Below are 21,567 nucleotides of genomic sequence, written 5' to 3'. Positions count from 1 at the left end.
CTGGGCTCCTTCAGAGCTCTGGGAGGGGTCCCAGCAACATGTTCACATGGTCATATTTCTTTTATACTTGTGAAAGTGAGATATCTTAACCACAACCTACTAAAACTGCTGTCTCTTTCCACTCTAACTCCCCCTCTGTCACACTTCCTCCCATATCAGTTGTCACTGGAGTAGCCCCAGGCATTTTTGGGATTCAGCTAAAGGGACGTTGAGTTGAGGATACATTTGGTTTGGGTTCAGCATGGTATATTTATGTGGTTTGTGGTCATTTCTGTGCATAGCTGAGTCACTGCCAGTCTTTACAGTGCAAAAATGGCTTCCGGAAATACTCTTAATGCCCACTGTGCATTTGTAACCAGGATGATAACAGGATATGCAAGAGCAGCGGTCCCACAGCACTCTCAAGTGTCCTGTGGCAGCTAGCACTTGCAGTAAAGTCATCATGCTGGAATCAGGACCAGTGTCTGGAAAAATCTTCCAAACACCAAGCATGTAAAACTGTAAGAAGAGGACTCACTTCTCATTCATATAGTCAAAACTGAAATTAGAGGCTCTCCCACATCAGGAACATATATGATAATGCAGTATATGCAATTCTAAATGTACCATGTTCCTTTCCTTTTTGGAGAATCATGCAAACTAACTTTATCAGAATTCCTGTGTTTATAATTCTCAAACAAAATTATATGCAAATCACATCAGAAAGTGTAAACAAATAATCAGTAGGACTTTGGCTTTCTGGCAATGAATAAAGAGGACTGCATCATAAGAACATTAATTAAGTACTTAAATTACTTGCTGATTTAAGAACAAAGTAGATCAATGAAGAAAACTAAAACCTGCACTTTGCCACTAAAGGTCAATGACAACATTTGATTCAATTCAAAAAACATTTGATATTGATCACTTCACAAAAACTTGAAAAGTACTGAAATTTTACAGCTTGCCTGTAAAAAAACATTGATAGAGGCTTTCCAAAGTTGGACAGTGATTCTAAAAATTTACATGATGAGCTGTGAAGAAAGCTCTTCTAAACTCTTAATAATAGAAAACTAATTTTGAGCCACCATGATGTTCTCTCTATGGAAATACTATTGCCAGGTTATTTTCATATGAAAAAGAGATCAGAAAGCATGCAGCAAAACCTGTGGGGGAAAATATTACAGAGGTGTGTCAGGGAATTAATATTATATTATTTGTATGGATTTAATAATGTTTATAATATTTGTCAGGTCTTAAAATTTTATGAACTGTCTTTCCCTTTCTCATTTAAAATTTTTACTTTTTTGTGCAATTTTGTACTTTTTTCCTAAGGAGAACCCATAAAACCAAATAAGCTTGAAGTCCATAAAACTAAGACCAGCCTTTGACAAACATTCATCTTCCTCAATTCCTTGCCTTGGGGTCTTAACCCCCAACTCTGGATTAATCTCATCAAACAAATATAAAAGGAATAACCAATGAAGAAGTCATCCTTTATAATTCCCCCTAAAATAAACAATCCAGACAAGGATAACCACTGATCTAGACAAAAAGTTACTGGAAACAAGTTATCCGCATGATGTCCAAGTGTCACCTCATATAGTACTTGCTAATTCCAAAGGGATAAAGGTGCCCTTATAATGGAGACTACCTTAACCAAGTAATTAAACTTCTAATTCCTAACATAGGAGCCACCCGGCATGTATGTCCTTCCTGACGTAATGCAACATGTATCATCCCTATGGAGTATTATCGCCAAAAAAGAGCCAGTTTAATCTGAATCTAATTAAGCCTTTAGACCCAACTTTCAGTTTCCAGAAATGCAACGGATAGAGGGACAAGTTAAACAAGCCCCAAAGGAAACAAGCAGACAAGTCTAGAGTGTGGGATATTCTATAAAACGAGAGATCTGATATCTTTAAAATGTCAATTTCATGGAAAAGTAAAAAGGTGGGAAGACCATCTTAGAATACAAGAATAAATAAATACAATAATCAAAGGTAATATGTGAATTTTGGATCCTGGTTCTCCTTTGGCCACAACAGTTATTAAAGACATTTTGAACACTAGGAGAATCTGAACATGAACCAATTACTAAACAACATTAAGGAATTACTGTTAATTTTCTTTTGCATGACAACAGTAATGTGGTTTTGTAAAATTATATTTTTCTGTTTAAGAGATGCCTGCTGAAGTTTTTAGGGGTGAAGTTATTATGTTTACAACTTACTGTCAAATGGTGCATCAACATTTCTTTATGTTTGAAAATTTATAAATTTATAAATATTTTTGAAAATAGAAAATTGAAACAAGTGGAAAAATAAATTGAAAATAAAATTTAAATTGAAAAATAATTGAAAATCTGTATAATAAAAAATTGAAACAAGTAAAAAAATATATTTTTTTCTCTCATTTGATCGATCTAGCCAAATAATTTTTAGTTGGGTCAAAGTAATTTTATTCTTGTCAAATATTAGCAATGAAGCAGTATCTAAAGCCTAGGGGGTAATGCTTTCAGCTGTCATATTTTACCAAATACAGTGGATCCTTGAACAACATGGGTTTGAACTATGCAGGTCCACTTACATGAGGATCTTCTTCCACCTCTGCTACCCATGAGACAATAAGACCAACTCCTCCTTCCCCTCTTCTCCTCCTCCTCCTCAATGTGAAGATGATGAGGATAAAGACCTTTATAATGATCCACTTCCACTTAACAAATAGTGCATACATTTTCTCTTCTTTATGATGATCTTAATAACATTTTATTTTCTCTAGCTTACTGTAACAATACAGTATATGATACATATAACATGCACAATGTGTGTTACCTGACTGTGTATGTTATTAGTAAGGCTTTCAGTCAATAGTAGGTTATTGATAGTTAAGTCTTTGGGGTGTCAAAAATTATACATGAATTTTCAACTACATGGGGGCGCAGCACCCCTAACCCCCAAGTTGTTCAGGGGTCAACTGTAATACCCCAGGGTCCAAATGCAGCCAAGGCTTGCTTATTTAGTGTTTAAGAGTGGCTTATGGGCATTTTTAGACTGCTGTCATTCAGGATGAAAAAAGTCAAGTAGGAGCAAAGGGAAGTAGGGAGTGGAAGTCAAACAAACAAAATTAAATAACAGCTGATTTATTAATTTTAGAAAGCAAAAGAAATTAGGTATGATTCTATTTAGGAACAGTGTACACATCCAGTGATTTATTTCATAATAAAAGGGTTGAGTACTTCCTATTGTTTACAAAGAGTTCATTCGCATAGGACACCTTAAAACTGACTTATCAAACAGAGAAGGTAAGTAATAGCCCATTACACAGGTGAGGAAAATGAGGCTCGGAGAGGCTGTGTACCTTGCCCGAGGTCCCACGGCCAGTATGTGAGCCTGGCCCTGTCACATTCAACCGCTCTCCTCTAGCATAGTCGCTGAGTGGCTGTCTTACTCTGGGTGATGTTCATGATTCTCCACTTTGGTTTTCTGTCTAGATAGCCTAAGGCTCAGATGAGAACACACAGAGGTTCATAATCTCGCTAGAAGGTAAAACCAGGCAACATATCCCCCTTCCTCCCATCAACAGAATCTTGGTGGGGGTAGGAGGTGGGAAGGGACAGAAGCCCAGTCTAGGAAGGAGGCACCAGAGGTGGACTGCACATCTCCCTCCTGGGACACCTCTTCAGACACTATCACCTATCAGGGTCTCAGGACACGAAGGAAAATGGAAAGCCGGATGTGAAGCAGAGCAAGCTCTGAAGTAAGTACACACAGAGACTGTGAGAAGCAAAAGCACCACGTGAATGAGGGAGATTGCTTCACTCTGGCATCAAGTCCACACGCCTCATACTCCTCACGATGCCTATTTGGGGTGGCTTTCCTTCATAAAACTCTGTAACTGGGGGAAATTACTAATTCCGTGGCTTTCATAAAACACAGAGGTCCACCAAATGTTTGCTTTGGCAGATTTTTTTTCCTCCCAAAGGGCAGCCCATACAGTCCTGCAATAAAGCAAGCTTTGTTCTAAAGATTTACAGTGTTTTCCCAATGAAAATTCTAATTGACAACCATCAGGCAAATAACAATGCATTGCAAAGAGAGCTCTAGTTTCAGCCATTCTTCCGAGATCCATCTCAAAGAAGCATTCACTGCTTAGGTTTCCTGGGCCAGTGTTTAGCGTAGTCTTTATTTGGATACATGCATAAGTCGATGCTTGTATATTAGAAGTTTATCATTCAAAGCAGTCAAATCTTAAAAATCAAAAGACTTTAAGTTCAAAGACAGGAAATTTCATTTACTTCCCAAGCTCAGAATTACCGGTGCCTCCACACAGAATATGCATATGACACAGAAATGCAACCATCCCTTTTCCATGTAAGTTGGGGGGAACCCTAAAAAATGAAATGCATAAAAAGCACTTCAGAAATAGTTGCATAAGAATATTAAATGCACTGTTATTCAATGGATTCATCACAGGATAAAAGTTCAAATAGCAGAGGGAGTGATTTTCATATGAATGTGGGTGTTGCCAGTCACATACAAGAGCCTATCATTGACCCAGAGAACCAAGTCACATCAAGCAAGTCAGGGGAGCAGTGAGTGACAAGGTATAGAGAGGGCTGTTCAGATAAGGGACAGACATTACCGGATGCTTTCTCAAAGAAAACTTTGAAGATTTTGTTAGGCTTTCTTCGTGGAACTGTCAAAAGTAGCAATACAATTGTAAATGAGTGGTACTCAGGGGCCACGTCACTGTCATTTATAGGCCAGCTGCCAGTGACTGCCCGTGATGGGAAATTAGCATTAAAGAAGGACCTGGAGTTACCGGGCTGACACACAGCCCCATGAGAATACTCTCAAATAAGGTAAGACACCCAGCACAGTCACACAAATCAAAACCAAAATAAAAACTGTCTGTAAAGAACAGTAGCAAATAGAAATCTTCCTTCTTTCTGAACCTTCCTGAATCTCACCCTTCGCCAACGTCCAGTCCCACAGTAAAAACAAACATTATGCATTTCCAGTTGCACAAGACAGATTAAGGAAAGTGAAGCTGGTGAAAGAGGTGGAAAAAATAACACAACTTATCTTCCTTTTTCTAAACAAAAAGCAGAGAAAGGAACCAAAGGAAGAAAGTGCAGCATGAATGGGCAGGAGCCCCAGACAGGAGTCAGGGGGCCTGAATCCTCACAAGGCTGGTGTCTACCACAAACTGTTTGTTGATAAGTCTCTTAACCTTCCGAATTTCCAAGTCCTTCTCTGTAAGGGAAAAAATTCATCTAAATCAGCAGTTCTGAAACTGTACTTCCTGGAGCTCTAGGGTTTTGTGGAGGTGCCTCCTCTGAGGAAGCCACAGCAACATGGGAGTAAGGTGAAAGGGGCCCCATTCCACTTCTCAACCCAAAAGACTTCAGAGCTGATCCATTTCACATTTTGAGTGTTAAGTAAAGCCTTTTGTTTAAAAAGTTCTACTACCAAGACAATTGACAGCTAAAATGGCTTAAAAGCATTAGATCGGCCGGGCGCGGTGGCTCATGCCTGTAATCCCAGCACTTTGGGAGGCCAAGGCCGGCGGATCACAAGGTCAAGAGATCGAGACCATCCTGGCCAACATGGTGAAACCCCAACTCTACTAAAAATACAAAAATTAGCTGGGCGTGGTGGCACACGCCTGTAATCCCAGCTACTTGGGAGGCTGAGGCAGGAGAATTGCTTGAACCCAGGGGGTGGAGGTTGCAGTGAGCTGAGATCACGCCACTGCACTCCAACCTGGGTAACAGAGCGAGACTCCATCTCAAAAAAAAAAAAAATAATAATAATAATAAAAAGCATCAGATCAACATACCTTATAGCTTTTTAATCTTTATAGTTATGTGGTTTCTATGTGCTTCTTTGGAATCTTGCTTTCAGAATTAACCAGCTGATTGGCTGGTTAATATTGATCCTCAAATCTGTATAGCAGGTTCTCCTACTTAAAAAAAATGAGGAATCTGCAACTCAGTTAAGACAAGTGACCCAAAATTATACAGCTCAATAGTTGAAAAGATTCAAACCCAGAAATATCTGTCATTAAAACTATTAAGCTTGATTCTGTCCTATTAGATAAAGAATAAACCTCACTGTGAAAAACAATTGGTTACCTCATTATTATTGCAATTTTTTTCTCCACGGAACATCAGGTCCTTCAACTGTATTCCCCAAAAGAAAACACTTACCCTGGTGAGAATAAATGAATAGCCACAAGTTCGACCCAACAAGCAAATCTGTTCGGTACAGGAAAGCCCAAAATGTTGACAAAGCCTCCAGGGCAATAATGGTTGTTAAGAACTTTCAAAGCAAACAAAACTCCTAAAAGAGAATGAAGAACACGCAAATATCAACAATCCAAAAGTAGGAGTATCAACATTTACAAAGAAAGCTAATTAAAAGTGAAAATGATTATTCGATTACATCCAACTTTGTGCTTTAAAACATACCCTATTCCTTACAACCTTGCATTTGGTAAAAAGACAACATTAAAGGCAGTCACTCCTTTGATGTTTCTAAATATAGAAGTTCATATTGGTGTTCAGCATGCTACTAAATACATAATACCTACCATGTGAATAAAATACTATTATTAGTATTGAATGCCAGTGAACTGTGCACTATAAAATAGTTATGCTATATAAATTTTAACTCAATAAAAATACCAGTAATATGTATTTTTCTAACCTCTATGGAAAAACATGTTGAAGACAGGGCATATATTCTTTCTTCTCCCACAATTAGATGCATAAGGATACATCTTGGAAGGAAAGGGGAAGGATGTCAGGAAAAGCAGAAGGAAGGATTAGATTTCCTTGTTTCAGGACTACCTCTCTCCTCCCCTTCACATTCTAATATTTAGAACATCTAATTTAAATCTTGCTGGCAATTTTGGTCCCATGAAATATCTGTAAAAAGGAACTATTGAGGAAGAAGGTGAGAGACAATGCATCACACAGCTAATCTGTAGACTGGGCTCAAGTCCCAGCTCCATCGCTTCCGAGCTGGGTAACCTTGTGCTAGTAACCTCACTTCTCTGGGTCTTGGCTTCCTCATCTATAAAATCAAGACAATCCCTCAACAGTCAGCAGGTGGTCAGAAAAAAAACTACAAATAAAAAAAGTAAAATAAAATCAAGGCCGGGCACAGTGGCTCACGCCTGTAATCCCAGCACTTTGGGAGGCCAAGGTGGGTGAATCACAAGGTCAAGAGATAGAGACCATCCTGGCCAGCATGGTGAAACCCCATCTGTACTAAAAATACAAAAATTAGCTGGGCATGGTGGTGCGCGCCTTGTAGTCCCAGCTACTCGGGAGGCTGTGGCAGGAGAATCGCTTGAACCTGGGAGGCGGAGGTTGCAGTGAGCTGAGATCACGCCACTGCCCTTCAGCCTGGCGCCAGAGCGAGACTCCACCTCAAAATAAATAAATAAATAATAAAATAAAATAAAGATAATCCCATCTCCATGTGGATCTGCTGCATAAATTAAATTGGTTAGGTTATGCAGAGTGATTATCATGGCTCCTAAAACATGGCCAGCATGCCATAGCAGGGTGTGGTGCATTTATTAACGAAGTCATCCAGAGGCATCGCAGGACAGTTCTCCAGGTGGCCTTGGACCTATGTAGTTCTCCCCCTCCTTTCTCGCTTGTAGTTCTCAGGAATAACTGTGGAAATGTGCTGGAAATCCAACACCCTGAGATAAAAGGGGGCTGGCTAAAACAGCCTAATCCTCTCCCGAATAGGATGTCTTTCAAAGCTTTGCCCAGTGATTCATGTGATTCCCAGGTTTGTACCTGGCTGCCTCTTTGGGGTTCCTTATTTGCATGCAAGGAACACACACAGTGAAGACTCCAACAGCCCTAGGCAGCTTTTTGAGCCTTGAAGGATGGGCTCACGATGAATCCTAGGCTCCTGTTTTCCCTTGCTGCCTAACTGTAAATACTAAATCTGCCTCATGTAACTTGTTGCAGATGAGTGTGCTCTGTCTCACCAGGTGCAGACAAGTTGGTAATCAGAGAGAGCACACTGAGCCTACTTCACAAGCACAGTCATCTTTTTTGAGAACTCCCTATTACAAATACATCTGTGGGTCTTTCTGTGACCCTACCATAAGGAGCTGGTGCATATTTCCAATACTACGTCTTCTACAAAACCACCTTCCAGCAGGTCCTAGTGCAGACTAAGAGTGAATAACGCAGCATAATGTAGAATGGCAAAAACTAGTCCCTGCATGCTCCAGCCTCCTCTTCAAGATGCAAAGCCTCAGCAGCCCTTAACCACTCAGAATTTGATAGGGAGCCACACTTCATAAAATGACAGCAGCCACACCTCCCTTGCTTCCTTTATGCATGCCACCTCAAAATTTTGTCTCCCTTACCTGAGAACCCTACAGCACAGCTCCTTTTGAAGTCAGGTTCATCCATAAATTCGGCAACAGCAAATTGCAAGAGCAGGTATACCACTCCAGTAAGTACAGAAAATGTGGTGATAACATAGGCAAACCATCTACTTCCCAGTCTTCTTTCTAGATTTATTCCTTTCCAGAGCATGGATGCCATATTGAAATACAAATGCCAATCATCAGCATGGTGAAGGGGAGAGAGCAGTAAACGCTGCCAGTCTTTTTGCTGGTAACACTTCTCCACACTAAGGCAGGAGCTATACAGTGGCTTCTGAGGGTTCAAGAAGAACCAGATGTTGAGGGCCAAAGTTGCTAGGGTGACAGGTGGAATATTGTTGATCCCAACATGGAAGATTTGAGAAAGGAGTAGAATAAGTCCAGTATTTATCCCTCTTGATCTCCGTTGCATGGCCAGATATCAGGCAAACAGCTCAGCAATGGGAAAACGTACTCAGGTGGTCAGTTTCAGGTATCTGGGGAGATATACAGACGGCTGAACCTAAAACACAAAATGCATGTGAAAAACCATCAATTAAGAATTAGTACATATATAAGACATACTCACTTCAAGGCAAACTCCCATGAGGCAAATGCTACTTCTCATTCTAACAGAAATATTTATGTTCAACATCTTCAAGAGTAATATCGAGGATGCTGACTGACACCCTTCCTTCATTTTACATTCTAGAATAGAAATGTTATCCCAAATCCCAATGAATCAGTTAATGGACAGGTAAGTTTTTCTCTGACAAACACACCACGAAATTAACTTCACTTCCAAAACAAACATGTAACCTCATGAAAAACCTACAAAGATAGTGTGCAAGTATTAAATGATTTCTACTCAGAATCCTGGCCAGGATTCTTTACCCCCTCCATTTTTTTCAAAGAAATATTTGATTTTGATATGTTAGAATGAGTTTGCTCCAAAGTTTTTAAACATCAACAAGCAAGTTTTAAGACACGAGCATACATTATCTTTAATCCCAATTTCCACGCTGCCAGATATCAGTGGTCTGAACTCTACTTTCATAACAACTTCAGCTTTTCGTTACCTACTCTACAAGCCAAATCCTGGGTTGAAACACAGTCCTTGTTTTTAAGAGGCTCACTTTCCACCAAGAAATAAACCAACAGCGGCCACATAATGTTCTAAATGCAGTGAGAGAGAGAACCCAGAGCACAGGCACACAACACAGCCTGAGGTGGTGATCTGACTATGGTCTTCAAGGGTGATTTGGGGTTGACAATGAGAAGTTCCGTGGCTTACTAGCCCGCTTCTCCACCCCGCGGGACCTGGGCTGGCATTGTGACATGCTTTGGCTAACAGAATGTGGAGGAAGGGATATTACATAAGCTCCCAGCCTATAACTCAAGATGATTTATAGGCTTCTCTCTCTTGAAACCCTCTCAAACAACATGTGACAACTTTAGGCCAGCCTGCTGGGTAATGAAAGAAAGGCACAGACTCCAGTCACCCTGAAGGTCCTTGCACCGGTCAGCTACTACTCCAGAGGTGAAGCTGTCTAGCTGACCACAGGTATACAAGTAAGTCTAGCTGAGCCCAGCCTAATTTGCTGACCCACAAAACAGTGAGCTAAATAAATGGTACTTGGTTTACTTCACTGAGCTTTGGAGTGGTTTGTTATGCAACAATTACTAACTAATACAGAAGGTATTGCCTTTCGCGAGTGCTATGGTTTAGGTGTTTGTCCCTCCAAAACCTCATGTTGAATGAATGAATGAATGAATGAATGAATGTATTTATTTATTTAGAGCCAGAATCTCACTCTGTAGCCCAGGCTGGAGTGCAATGGCATGATCTTGGCTCACTGCCACCTCCACCTCCTGGGTGCAAATGATTCTTATGCCTCAGCCTCCCGAGTAGCTGGGATTACAGGCATGTGCCACCATGCCCGGCTATTTTTAGTAGAGACTGGGTGTCACCGTGTTGGTCACGCTGGTCTCAAACTCCTGACCTCAGGTGATCCATCTGCCTCAGCCTCCCAAAGTGCTGGGATTACAGGCATGAGCCACTACGCCCGGCCTCATGTTGAAATCCGATCCCCAGTATTGGAAGTAGAGCCTAATGGGAGGTGTTTGGGTCATGGGGGAATATCCCTCATGAAAAGATGAATGCCCTCCCTGGGGTCAGGGGGTGAGTTCTCACTCTTATTAGTTCCTGCCAGCACTGGTTGTTAAAAGAGACTGGCACCTCCCCACTCCCTTGCTTCCTCTCTCATCACATGATCTCTGCACATGCTAGCTCCCCTTCACCTTTCACCGCAAATGGAAATGGCCTGAGGCCCCCACCAGATGCTCAGTCTTGAACTTTACAGCCAGTAGAACTGTGAGCTAAATAGACCTCTTTTCTTTATAAATTACTCAGACTCAGGTATTTATAGCAACCCTAAACGGACTAAGTCAGGGAGGGACTGTTTTATGCTCATGAGAAGAAGCTAGTAAGGGAAGAGATGCAGGCAGAGACACAGACTAAAGATGCAAGAGATAAATAAAAAGGATCAAGTGCTTGCAGGGAAGAGCCTTTTCCTCTTAACAGAAAGAAAAGAAAAATCAAGTGTAGCTATTAGGGGCAAAATGTTGAAAAAGTTCTCATCTAATGGTTTCTGCTTTCTCTGTGGAGATTAATTGGCCCCCAACCAAACAGGTAACTCACTCTAATACCCTAAGGATTCTAACTTGGACTGCACACTGGACAATGCATGAGTTTTAGAGTAAAAAAAAAAAAAAAAAAAAAAAAAAGGCAGGATTCTCCTATCTTCTAGCTCTGTGACCTGGGGCAAATCATTTAAACTTTCTGAACTTCAATTTCCTCACTTTAAGAAGCATAAAACCTCCTTCCCAGGATTACTGTAACATGTTTGGAACAAAAGAGATGCAGAATAAACAGTAGCTACTACTTTCATTTCTATAAAGTAAACTTACTTATGTGAGAATTAATTCCTTTGCAAATGGTAACATCCTAAAAAGACTCAAACGTACTCCTATGCCCCCATATGGATTCTTATTATCAACATCACACCAAAACAACGTTCAGAAAAAAATTATGCATGTGTATATATACGTATGTGTATGCATACACACACAAAATTAGCCATATACATACACGTGCATGCACACACACATTATTGGCACAACCCCATGTATTAGCACAACCCGTTTCTATATTGTTATTATTGTAGCTCTGTAGCATTCTTATGAACTAGAGAATTTAATGAAATTTAAACTGAAATGCTCCCACATAACTTTGGATAAATGGCCTATATTTTTCACATTAGAACTCAAGTCAATTTTCAACTCTTTACCTACTGTAACTTTTTTGTAATTCTCCTAAATTTATCAATATATGTGCACACATGTGTGCCCACACACACACAGAAATATTTATGTTATATATATCAAACATTATTACCTTTAACAGGAACAATGGAAAAACTGGCCTTGATCATTGATCAGTAAATAATCAGCTTACAAGAAATCACAAAATAAACCCTTCAATATCATTGCCAAGAGTGTCTTATGATGCTGGGCTTTATGTAGCAGAAAATCAAAACTAACTACATCTTTGCTCAAGAAAAACTTGCCCCTCAATTACAATCATTAGTAATGAAGAATATAGATAAAAGGACAGAATTCCCAGTCTTACTTCACACTGGGTCCCAGGCTCTGATTGCACTTTCCTGAGTTACTTCTGGCTGGATGAAAAGGTGTCTTTCTGTCTGCATCCCTTGGCACCTCCCAGCTCTCCACTGTTGACTGCTCCTGCTTCTGTGGGACACCTTGCTCTCCTGAGGCTTCACTCCTCCTTCCAACCCGTTTCTCTGCTGTTCACTTCTCCTCTATCCCTACTCTCTCCTGCACACACTCAAGGGCTTCCACTTTAATGATTTTTGTAATTCTCTTTATCAGGATGATGCTCAAATTTCTATTTTTCAGCTTTGATTTCTCAGCAGGTTTCAGGGATGTAATGTTAGAGGAAAATATAGTTTGCCTGATGTCTTGGTTTCTGAAAACTGAATTATCCTTTCTCACAGAATGATGATTCAGCCATTCCTTCTTTCACTCATGTATTTAAAAAATATGTATCAAGTGCCATATGCATGCCAGTCCCTGTGCCAGGCACTGGAGGTACAGCAAATAACAAAACACTTATATTCCCAGCCTCTAAATGGCCTACTTCTATTTGTTGAAGGAAATAAAAATATTGTCCACAGGAAATCAAAAGAGAAGTAAAATTGTGTGGCTTGGTTTCTCAATAAATGTATACTTAATGCGAAAGGAGATATAACCATAGCCAATGTGAGAAGTGCACGTCTTTTGGGCTCCACCTTTGTAAACAAAGGCCATTAGAGTCCCAGTGTAGGTAGAACATACGTTTTGAGTCTTAAGTAGTAGCAAAGATCAATCAGTCCTAGTTCATAACAACTCTAGGGCAGTTTCCTTCCTAATCAGTTACCAAGTCAGCCACCCAAGGTGAGGGATGCAGCCTGTCACAAGACAACTTAGAAAATCCAACTGATCCATGTAAAGATCAAATCTGTAACCTGACGCTGTGGGCCAGGGAGGCACGGCTCTAGGAACACCAAGGAAGACAGATCACAATAAGTGAGCACTGACTATAAAATGAATATTGTTAATGTCTTGCCCATCAAATACATAGAAATTTTTAGAGTGCTGCGCTATCTGAAAGACCACAGAGGCAACATCAATTATAGCAACTTATCTGTGAACTGAAAACCTGTAAAATCTGTTGGGTTTTGGAAATGGTTTATGTATTCTAACTTGTATCCAGACCACAAGCCAGTTACCAGAGTTCAAGAAAGGCCAGTCCCTGTGCTCCCTTACCTTACAAACACACCCTCCCCACCAGACTCAACATGCCCCAAGCTGAACACTGGACTGTCCCTTCCAAATCAGCTCCTCCTCTCATGCTCCCCACCTCAAGACATGGGATTTCCATCTATCCAGTTGTTCAAGCCAAAGACATAGAAAGATCCTTGACATGTCTTTTGACCTTAACCTTATCACCCTGCTACCCCCAAATCCTATCCATCAAGTTTTATTAATTCTTCCAAACAGTTTTTTTTTTATCAATCTACTTCTTTCTAGCTGTAGGGCCACTACTCTAGTCTGGGTCACCATCACAGCTTGCCTGATTACCATAAAATCCAACCAACTGAATTCTCTGCTTCTCCTCTGATAGCCACTAACTATTTTCCACCACTGCTTAGAGTAATCTTGTATAAAACTGAAGCTGGACTCCCCAGTAGTAAGCCTTTGATGGCTTGTCATCACAGCAAGAATAAGTCCAAACTCTTCCCCATAACTGTATGCTTATATCACCAGTTCCCTGCCCGCCAACTATGGTCTCATCTCAAGCTCGTCTCTGCATCGGTCACTATGCTCCGGTCGCACAGGTGCTCCCAAATCAGTAGCTCCAGGATTATAGTATAAATGGCCAAGGGCAAGAATAACCTTCTCCGTTTTGATCACCAACAACACCCAGAGCCACCACAGGATCACCACAAATACACAGTGACTGGCATATGGTCCATGCTTAGTAAATGCACTCATCCCTGGGTATCCATGGAAGATTGGTTCCAGGACCTCCAACAGATACCAAAATCGATGGATGCTCAAGTCCCTTACATAAAACAGTGTAGTATTTGCATACAACCTATGCACACCCTCCCATATACTTCAAATCACCTCTAGGTAACTTATAATATCTAATACAATGTAAATGCTATGCAAATAGTTGTTTTATTGTATTGTTAGGGAATAATGACAAGAAAAAAAAAGTCTGTACACGTTCAGTACTGACACAATCATCCATTTCCCACCCCACTCCCGCCAAAAATTTTCAATCTGTAGTTGGCTGAATCCATGGATACAGAATCATGGATGTGGAGGGCCAATTGTATTTCTCAAATGACTCAAGATTAGTGCATTTTTAAATATGTCTACATTATCTGATAAATGAAACTGATTAAGAAGGTCTGAATACCTATGGCATATTCATCTTTAAGTATTTTTCCTGCAATTGTAACAACTTTTCCCATAGCACTATACATATTATTCCACTTAGCATTTTTAGGTCCACAACAGTATTTATAACGTTAATCTCAACATTATAGAAATAAACCTCTGATCCATTTAAAATGTATTGATAAGTTGCTTTGCCAGAACTATTTGACAAAAAATAGCATTTTAATTATGTAATAATACAGATTAGACAGTACTATATCAAGGTTGTGGCAGAGAGAAATGGAAGGTTTCTTGAAATATTGACAGGAAAATTAGCCATATTTACTTTTAATGAGAAATTAAAAATTAAACAGGTATGTAATAAGAAAGACTAAGCAGCTAGAACAAACAAAAGAAACTGAATTCATAACTTGGGAAACCAATGTGTCTCAAGGGGGAGAGAAAGGAGTAAAAAGGGAAAAGAAACTAATTTCAGTGATTTTCAATTCTACTTACAAAGCAGAAAATATTTCATCATTATCATTTACTAAGGCAGTATATATCTCAATTTCCAGATTTAAATGTTCAATAAGAATTGAGACCATTAAATTGCAAGAATATATACCAGTTATAAATTCTATTCCCAATTTGGTGTCTGCTACCAACCAAATTAATTTCACAAGAAAGACAGGAACTACAGAGTCTTAATGGGAGTAATCAAATGCTGTTCTGAAGATTGAGACTTCCATATTACTAAAAGTATAACAAATTCCAAAATTATTCACTGAAATATTCTTAAATTGTATGTTTTTTCCCCTTTAAGATTCAAGAAAAGTCTGTCACTATATAATTGAGATATATTAATGCTATATAATTAGCACTACTTTCATGCCTTTGGTAAGTTTCATTTAACAGTTTTGAATATTTGAAGTGTATGTTCTAAGAAATAGGGGAAAATTTAGGTTTGTTCAAGTCATTTGGCAAGAGCCTTCTTATCACTCAAACTCAGTACTTTGCTAAAACCTGACCTTCCAGATGCTTAACCTATTTATGCTGGAGGTTGTAATTTTTTGTGTGTGAAAAATCAGACCTTGGCGATGACCTTGAACAGTAGGATATAAATAACTCCCACAAGCTTAGCGTTCCAATAATGGAACACTAGGCATAAATGGGATTTAGCATTCATCTTTAAAAGCCGAAATATAACTCACATACCATAAAATTCAATCTTAAGGAGCACAATTCAGTGTTTTTTTTTAGTATATTCACAAGGTTGTGCATATCTAATTCTAGAATTTCCATGACTTCAAAGAGAGACCCCATACCCATTAGCAGTCAGTCAGTCACTTCCCACCTAGTGCCTGGCAACAATTAATCTATTAATACTTTCTGTCCCTATGAATTTGCCCATTCTGGACATTTCATCTACATGAAGTCACACAATACATGGCCTTTTGTATTTGGCTTATTTCCCTTAGCATAATGATTTCATAGTTCATCCATGTTGTAGCAATTATCAATACTTTGTTTCTTTTTATGGTCAAATAGTATTTTATTGTATGAATATACCACATTTTATTCATCCATTCATCAGCTGATGGACATTTGTTTCCACTTTTTGACTCTAATGAATAATGCTCCTATAAACATTCATGTACAATTTTTATGAACATGTTTTCAGTTCTCTGGGGTATATACATAAGAGTGAAATTGCTGGCTCATATGGTGACTTTATGTTTAACTTTCTGAGTAACTGTGAAATTTTTTCCAAATTTCTACACCCTTTACATTCCCTTCAGCACTGTACAGGGGTTCCAGTTCCACCACATCCTCAACAATGCTTGTATTTATCCATCTTTTTTTACTGTAGCCATCCTGGTGGATGTGAAGTAATACTGATTTTCATTCCTCTAACGACTCATGATACTACGAAAATGCTTAGATTTTCATTGCTTAAAATACAATGTAAACACACACACGTTCACAGGCACACACACAAGCACACGTGTACCCAAACACACACACACACTCTCTTACACTTTCTACAGAAAATTATTCAACAAGCTCAGGTCAAGAGAAATCTTCAGAAAAAAAGGTGAAACCACACAGAAACTGTCCTGGTTAAACCGCAAAGACTGCAGCTCTACCATTCCCCTGTGATATAACATGTTGGAAGGGAATGAGAATGTACTTCAATGGCAAAATATTGCTTAGGCCAACACATTTGACTGCAAATTCTGTGCAATTATTTAGAAAAAGAAGGGTTAGTGTGTTTTATTACTGCAAACAAAGCAAAAATGCTATGAAAATAGCAAATTATTTATATTAAACATAAAAACTTCCTCTGCTTTTTTAATTACAAGAGCTAGACAGCAAATTAGTGCATCACAAATAGCGCATTAACGTGGTCAAAATATACACAAACGCTACATGCATTTTTTTCTCTCTTATTTTGTTTCATTATAGTCATCTTTCTCTAGGAATAAACTGAACTGGAGCTTTTCTTCCAACCCCTGTAACTCTCTCAGGAATCTTATTCATTCATGGCTTTTCTAGCCCAAACTTATGAAACTGTTTGCTCCACTTGTTACTGTTACTATAGAGCCAATGGATGAGAACATTTTAGTCCAAGATAATAATAATAAAATGCTTTGTTCTTCCAATAAAACTTCTTAGCATAACTTTATTTTTCTTAAAAGCCTTAGTTTCCTTAGGTTCCAAGAGAATCCAGTTACAAAATGTAGATTTTCAAGATAGTTTTGAAAATAAGAAAATGGTATAATATATATTTGCATTTAGTGAAAAACACGAATTTATTAACTGAATACTCGCAATCTGTTTTCTCTTTTCAAATACATGAATGCATTTCAAAAAGCTTTGCTATATGCAAAACATAGTTGTTTGAATAACATGTAAATTGTGCTTTTAAAATTTAATATTTAAATATTTAACATAATAGCAGATGGTATGGCTTCACATCATTACACCATGTTCAATTTACCAGAATGCATATTCTACCTGAGTTGATTAGTAAACAGGGAGTCCTGGGGGTATAGTGTGGAATCTTAGTTAGACAGCATAATTATTTGATGACTAGTTGCACATAAATGACATTTTTTTCCGGCTATCTAATCCATTAAATGTCTTCCAGAGCTACATTAATGATAAAATCAGAGGGAATTAGAGTAGGGATCTCTGTTTCCTTCCTTCACATTAATGGCAGAGATACAAAGAAATGAAGACAATCAAAATGAATGAAAACTGACTTCATGAATATAAAATAAAAACTGGAATCAAATTATATTAGGATGGTAATGGGAATCTCGTCTTTATGACTACTGTGACACTCTCTCAATAATTATATTCCAGTATCTATTCACAGAAATGTCTACAACTTAGACTGTATTCCAGAAGAAATTGGGAACTGAGAGCATTTTCTCCTTTTGAAGCCTACTGAGACCTTTAATACAATGGTTCTCCAACTTCATACACTTTATTGTTATAACCATATTAAGAAACTTTCTCACCCAGCTTGACACAACCATTAGACTATCTCTCTAATGACAACTGGCTGTATCTTTCTGACTTTAATTTATCAAACCTAGAGGGTTTTTTGTTTTTTAGAGACAGGGTCTCAATCTGCTGCCAGGCTGGAGTGCAGTGGTACAATCATAGCTCACAGCAGCCTTGAATTCCTAGGCTCAAGTGGTCCTCCCACTGCAGCCTCCCAAGCTGGGACTACATGCAAGTGTTACCACACCCAGCTAGTTTTTTATTTTTATTTTTTGTAGAGATGGGGTCTTGCTGTGTTGTCCAGGCTGCTCTTGAGCGCCTTGCTTCAAGCAATCCTCCCACTTTGGCCTCCCAAAGTATTGAGATTACAGGTGTGAGCCACCATACCCAAGCTCAAACCTAGAGTTCTTAAGACATAAAAGCTCCTCCTTCCTTTTTTCCTTCATACACCATCTCCCCAGATGAATACGAATACAAAATTTCTGATCCCTTAGTGGGATAATGTCCAGATGTCCTTTATAATAGCCTGCCTTTAGTATCAGCGCCACCCATGTGGAAGGCATGTATAGGCAAAATATGTAACCTCTGAGGAGCTGGGATTTAAGACCACTAAATTGGACATATGAAGAATGTTCTAGACAGATAAGCCATTAATAAGAACATGTATTATACGCTGAAAGATCTCAACAGAAATCAGGCCTTTATCACCTTACACTCTTCCCCTAGTCTACTTACACAGCACCTGACTCAATTTGCTTAAAATCCAATTTCACTATGTTGTGCCCCCACCTCAATCCACTCAATGGCTTTCTATATTCATGGTTAAAACACTGCATAGTATCTCAGGTAGTGATACTCTTTATGGAAAAAATATCTTTAAGTAGATTTAAAAAAACGATGAATAGTGTCATAATTAATGGAATGGACTCTGGAGTCAAATGACTTAGGTTCAAATCCTGCTTAATTGCTTGGGAGCTATATGACATTAGGTAAGCGCCTTTTTTTGGTTTTGTTTTCGAAACAGAGTCTGGCTCTGTCACCCAGGCTGGTGTGCAGTGGTGCGATCTGCGATCTTGGCTCACTGGAACCTCCGCCTCCCAGGTTTAAGCAATTATTCTGCCTCAACCTCCTGAGTAGCTGGGATTACAGGCGCACGCCAGCATACCCAGCTAATTTTTGTATTTTTTAGTAGAGACAGGGTTTCACCATGTTGGCCAGTCTGGTTTTGAACCCCTAACCTTGGGTGATCCGCCTGCCTCAGCCTCCTAAAGTGCTGGGATTACAGGTGTGAGCCACCACGCCCGGCCCTTAGGTTAAGTTCTTAATCAATCTCTACCTCAGTCTCCTCATTTATAAAACAGATACTAAATAATAATAAGGACCACCTCATAGAGTTGTTGATGAGTAATATAGATAAAACACTTAGAATAATGCCTGAAACATAAGTACCATATAAGTATTAGAAGATATTAAATATTTATCAACATCATCTGATCAACTTCAAGCTATTCATCCCAGGAATCAAGGTCTTATAATATTTACATACCTCCCAGTAATAACTTTTATGCAATTATAGTTTAAAAGTAATTACATACAATTTGCTTCATTTCACTTAATTCTCACAATCCTGTGCAGAAGAAATTAGTTCCACCTTATCTATTAGCGGGTCTACCCACCACCGGCCAAGAAAATCACTTAACTGTCCAGCTGCCCATTCTAAAGCACGCTCCGTAGAGTTGCCCACGTGAGATATACATCCATGGAGCTTCGGCCCTTCAGACTTTCTGGGGATGCTGAAATTTCAGTCCTTCACTTTCTCTGTCCGACGTGCTTAATAAGCAAGGCCATTCCCACAGATGGGCAGTCACATGGACTCTCTCACCACAAGAGGGGACGAAAGTGAATTTCACATGCATCCCACACATTACATCTTGTGCCCAATTTAGTAAAAGTCCTTCCAGTAGTTTTGGTGTGAAACCATGAAAGACAGACAGAAATTCCACTTTATTACACAGATAAAGAAACCAAAGTGATGATGCCCAGAAGCTGGAGTATAAGGACTCAAACTCAGCTCTTCCCACCAGACAGTGCTGTTCCGCCGTGAAGCCCTGCAGTTTCCTGCCTCCCAGCTGTGACCCTTGCGGGGCCCCTATGCTTGTGAGCTGCCCCAGCAGCCTGGCCTGCCTCAAGAAAGCCAAATTCCACATTCTGCACTTCCACAGCATGTACCAGATGCCTCAAATGGCTATAAGTAGTTAAATAAAAATCTTCTAAAATTCTAGGTTGTGATCTAGAGGCATGCCAGGAAATAGTTCAATGTTCTGCTTCGTGGCCAATATTTTTTAACTTAAGTCACTAGACCAGGAACATTTAGAAGAGATGTCAGTGACTTTTCTTTCACATAAATGCTTCCTGGAGGATAAGCTGAAGTTTGAATGTTTTAAAAGTACTAAAAGGGACCAAAACAATGCTTCATTTTAGCTCAACATCCATCTGTAATATGCAGTGTAAAATTTAATTAGAATTTAATAATAAGAAAAGAAAATCTGCAGGCTTGGCTCAGTGGCTCTTGCCTATAATCCCAGCATTTTGTAAGGCCAATGTAGGAGGACTGCTTGAGGCCAGGAATTCAAGACCAGCCTGGGAAACATAGCAAGACCTCATCTCTACAAATAATAATAATAATAATAATAATAATAATAATAATAATAATAAAAAATTAGCCAGGTGCAGTGGCACACACCTATAATCCTAGGTACTTAGGAGGCTGAGGCAGGAGGATCACTTGAGCCTAGGACTTTGAGGCTGTGGTGAGCTATGATAGTGGATAGCTAAAAATAAAATAAGATTAATTAAATTTAAAAAATAAGATCTTACTAAAAGAGACAAGGTAGAGCAACAAATTTTGAGTTAGATATTGTTTCTGGCAATTGTCTTAGTTCAGGCTGCTATAACTAAGTACCATAGACAGGATGATTACAAACAACAGAAATTTATTTCTCACAGTTCTGCAGGCTGCAAGTGTGACATCAGGGTACAAAAATGGTTGGGTTCTGGTGAGGGCCCTCTTATGGGTTGTGAGCTGCTTTTCTGTTATATACTCACATGGTAGAAAGAGAGCAAGAGAGCTCTCTGGGGTCCATTTCATAAGGACACTAATCCAATTCATGAGGGGTCCACTCTCATGACCTAATAACCTGCCAAAGGTGCCATATCCTTGTACCATCACTTTAGGTATTCTAGAGTCACCAGAATTTCTGGAGCCATTGCACACAGACATTTTTATAAAATTTATTTTTGTAAACACAAAAATTACTGCGGCAAAACAAAGGTGGCAGCTATAAAAACGGAAGTTTAAATTAACTATGGGAAAGTGATTTCAAATGATACTATCATCTATTCTAAGCCTCAGAAATGCAGGTCCAAGGCAATAAATAGAATCACCAAAAGAAACTGTCAAGTCAGGACTTGATCATCAGTTCTATCCTATGGATTCAACAAAAATCAAGAAGCAGTAAGATTGATTCGGAGTGTTTACAGAAAGGCGAGATCAATTTCACTGAAGAGGAAATATGGCAGGGTAGAAAGTACACATGGCTAAACTGAGGACTTCAGCAACCGTGCTGTCCTTGCCACTGAGGAGAAGGATAGAATGGC

General features: G+C 39.1%; 1 protein-coding gene across 7 annotated transcripts in view; it reads right to left on the bottom strand.

The window, feature by feature from the left end:
* The window catches only part of RHBDD1 (rhomboid domain containing 1), a 164,056-nt gene that overhangs the window by 126,128 nt on the left and 16,361 nt on the right, over positions 1 to 21,567 (bottom strand). For all 7 annotated transcript variants that reach the window (XM_063595295.1, XM_055109154.2, XM_034955301.3 and 4 more), the window contains 2 exons: positions 8,386 to 8,908; positions 6,194 to 6,326 (listed from right to left, as the gene is read on the bottom strand). In XM_063595295.1, the coding sequence (XP_063451365.1) occupies positions 6,194 to 6,326; positions 8,386 to 8,818 (566 nt within the window). In that variant the 5' untranslated portion in view covers positions 8,819 to 8,908. The remainder of the gene's footprint in view (positions 1 to 6,193; positions 6,327 to 8,385; positions 8,909 to 21,567) is intronic.

This window comes from Pan paniscus, chromosome 13 (assembly GCF_029289425.2).
Source record: "Pan paniscus chromosome 13, NHGRI_mPanPan1-v2.0_pri, whole genome shotgun sequence".
Taxonomy (NCBI): Eukaryota; Metazoa; Chordata; class Mammalia; order Primates; family Hominidae; genus Pan; species Pan paniscus.
This window is presented reverse-complemented; position numbering and strand designations above follow the sequence as displayed.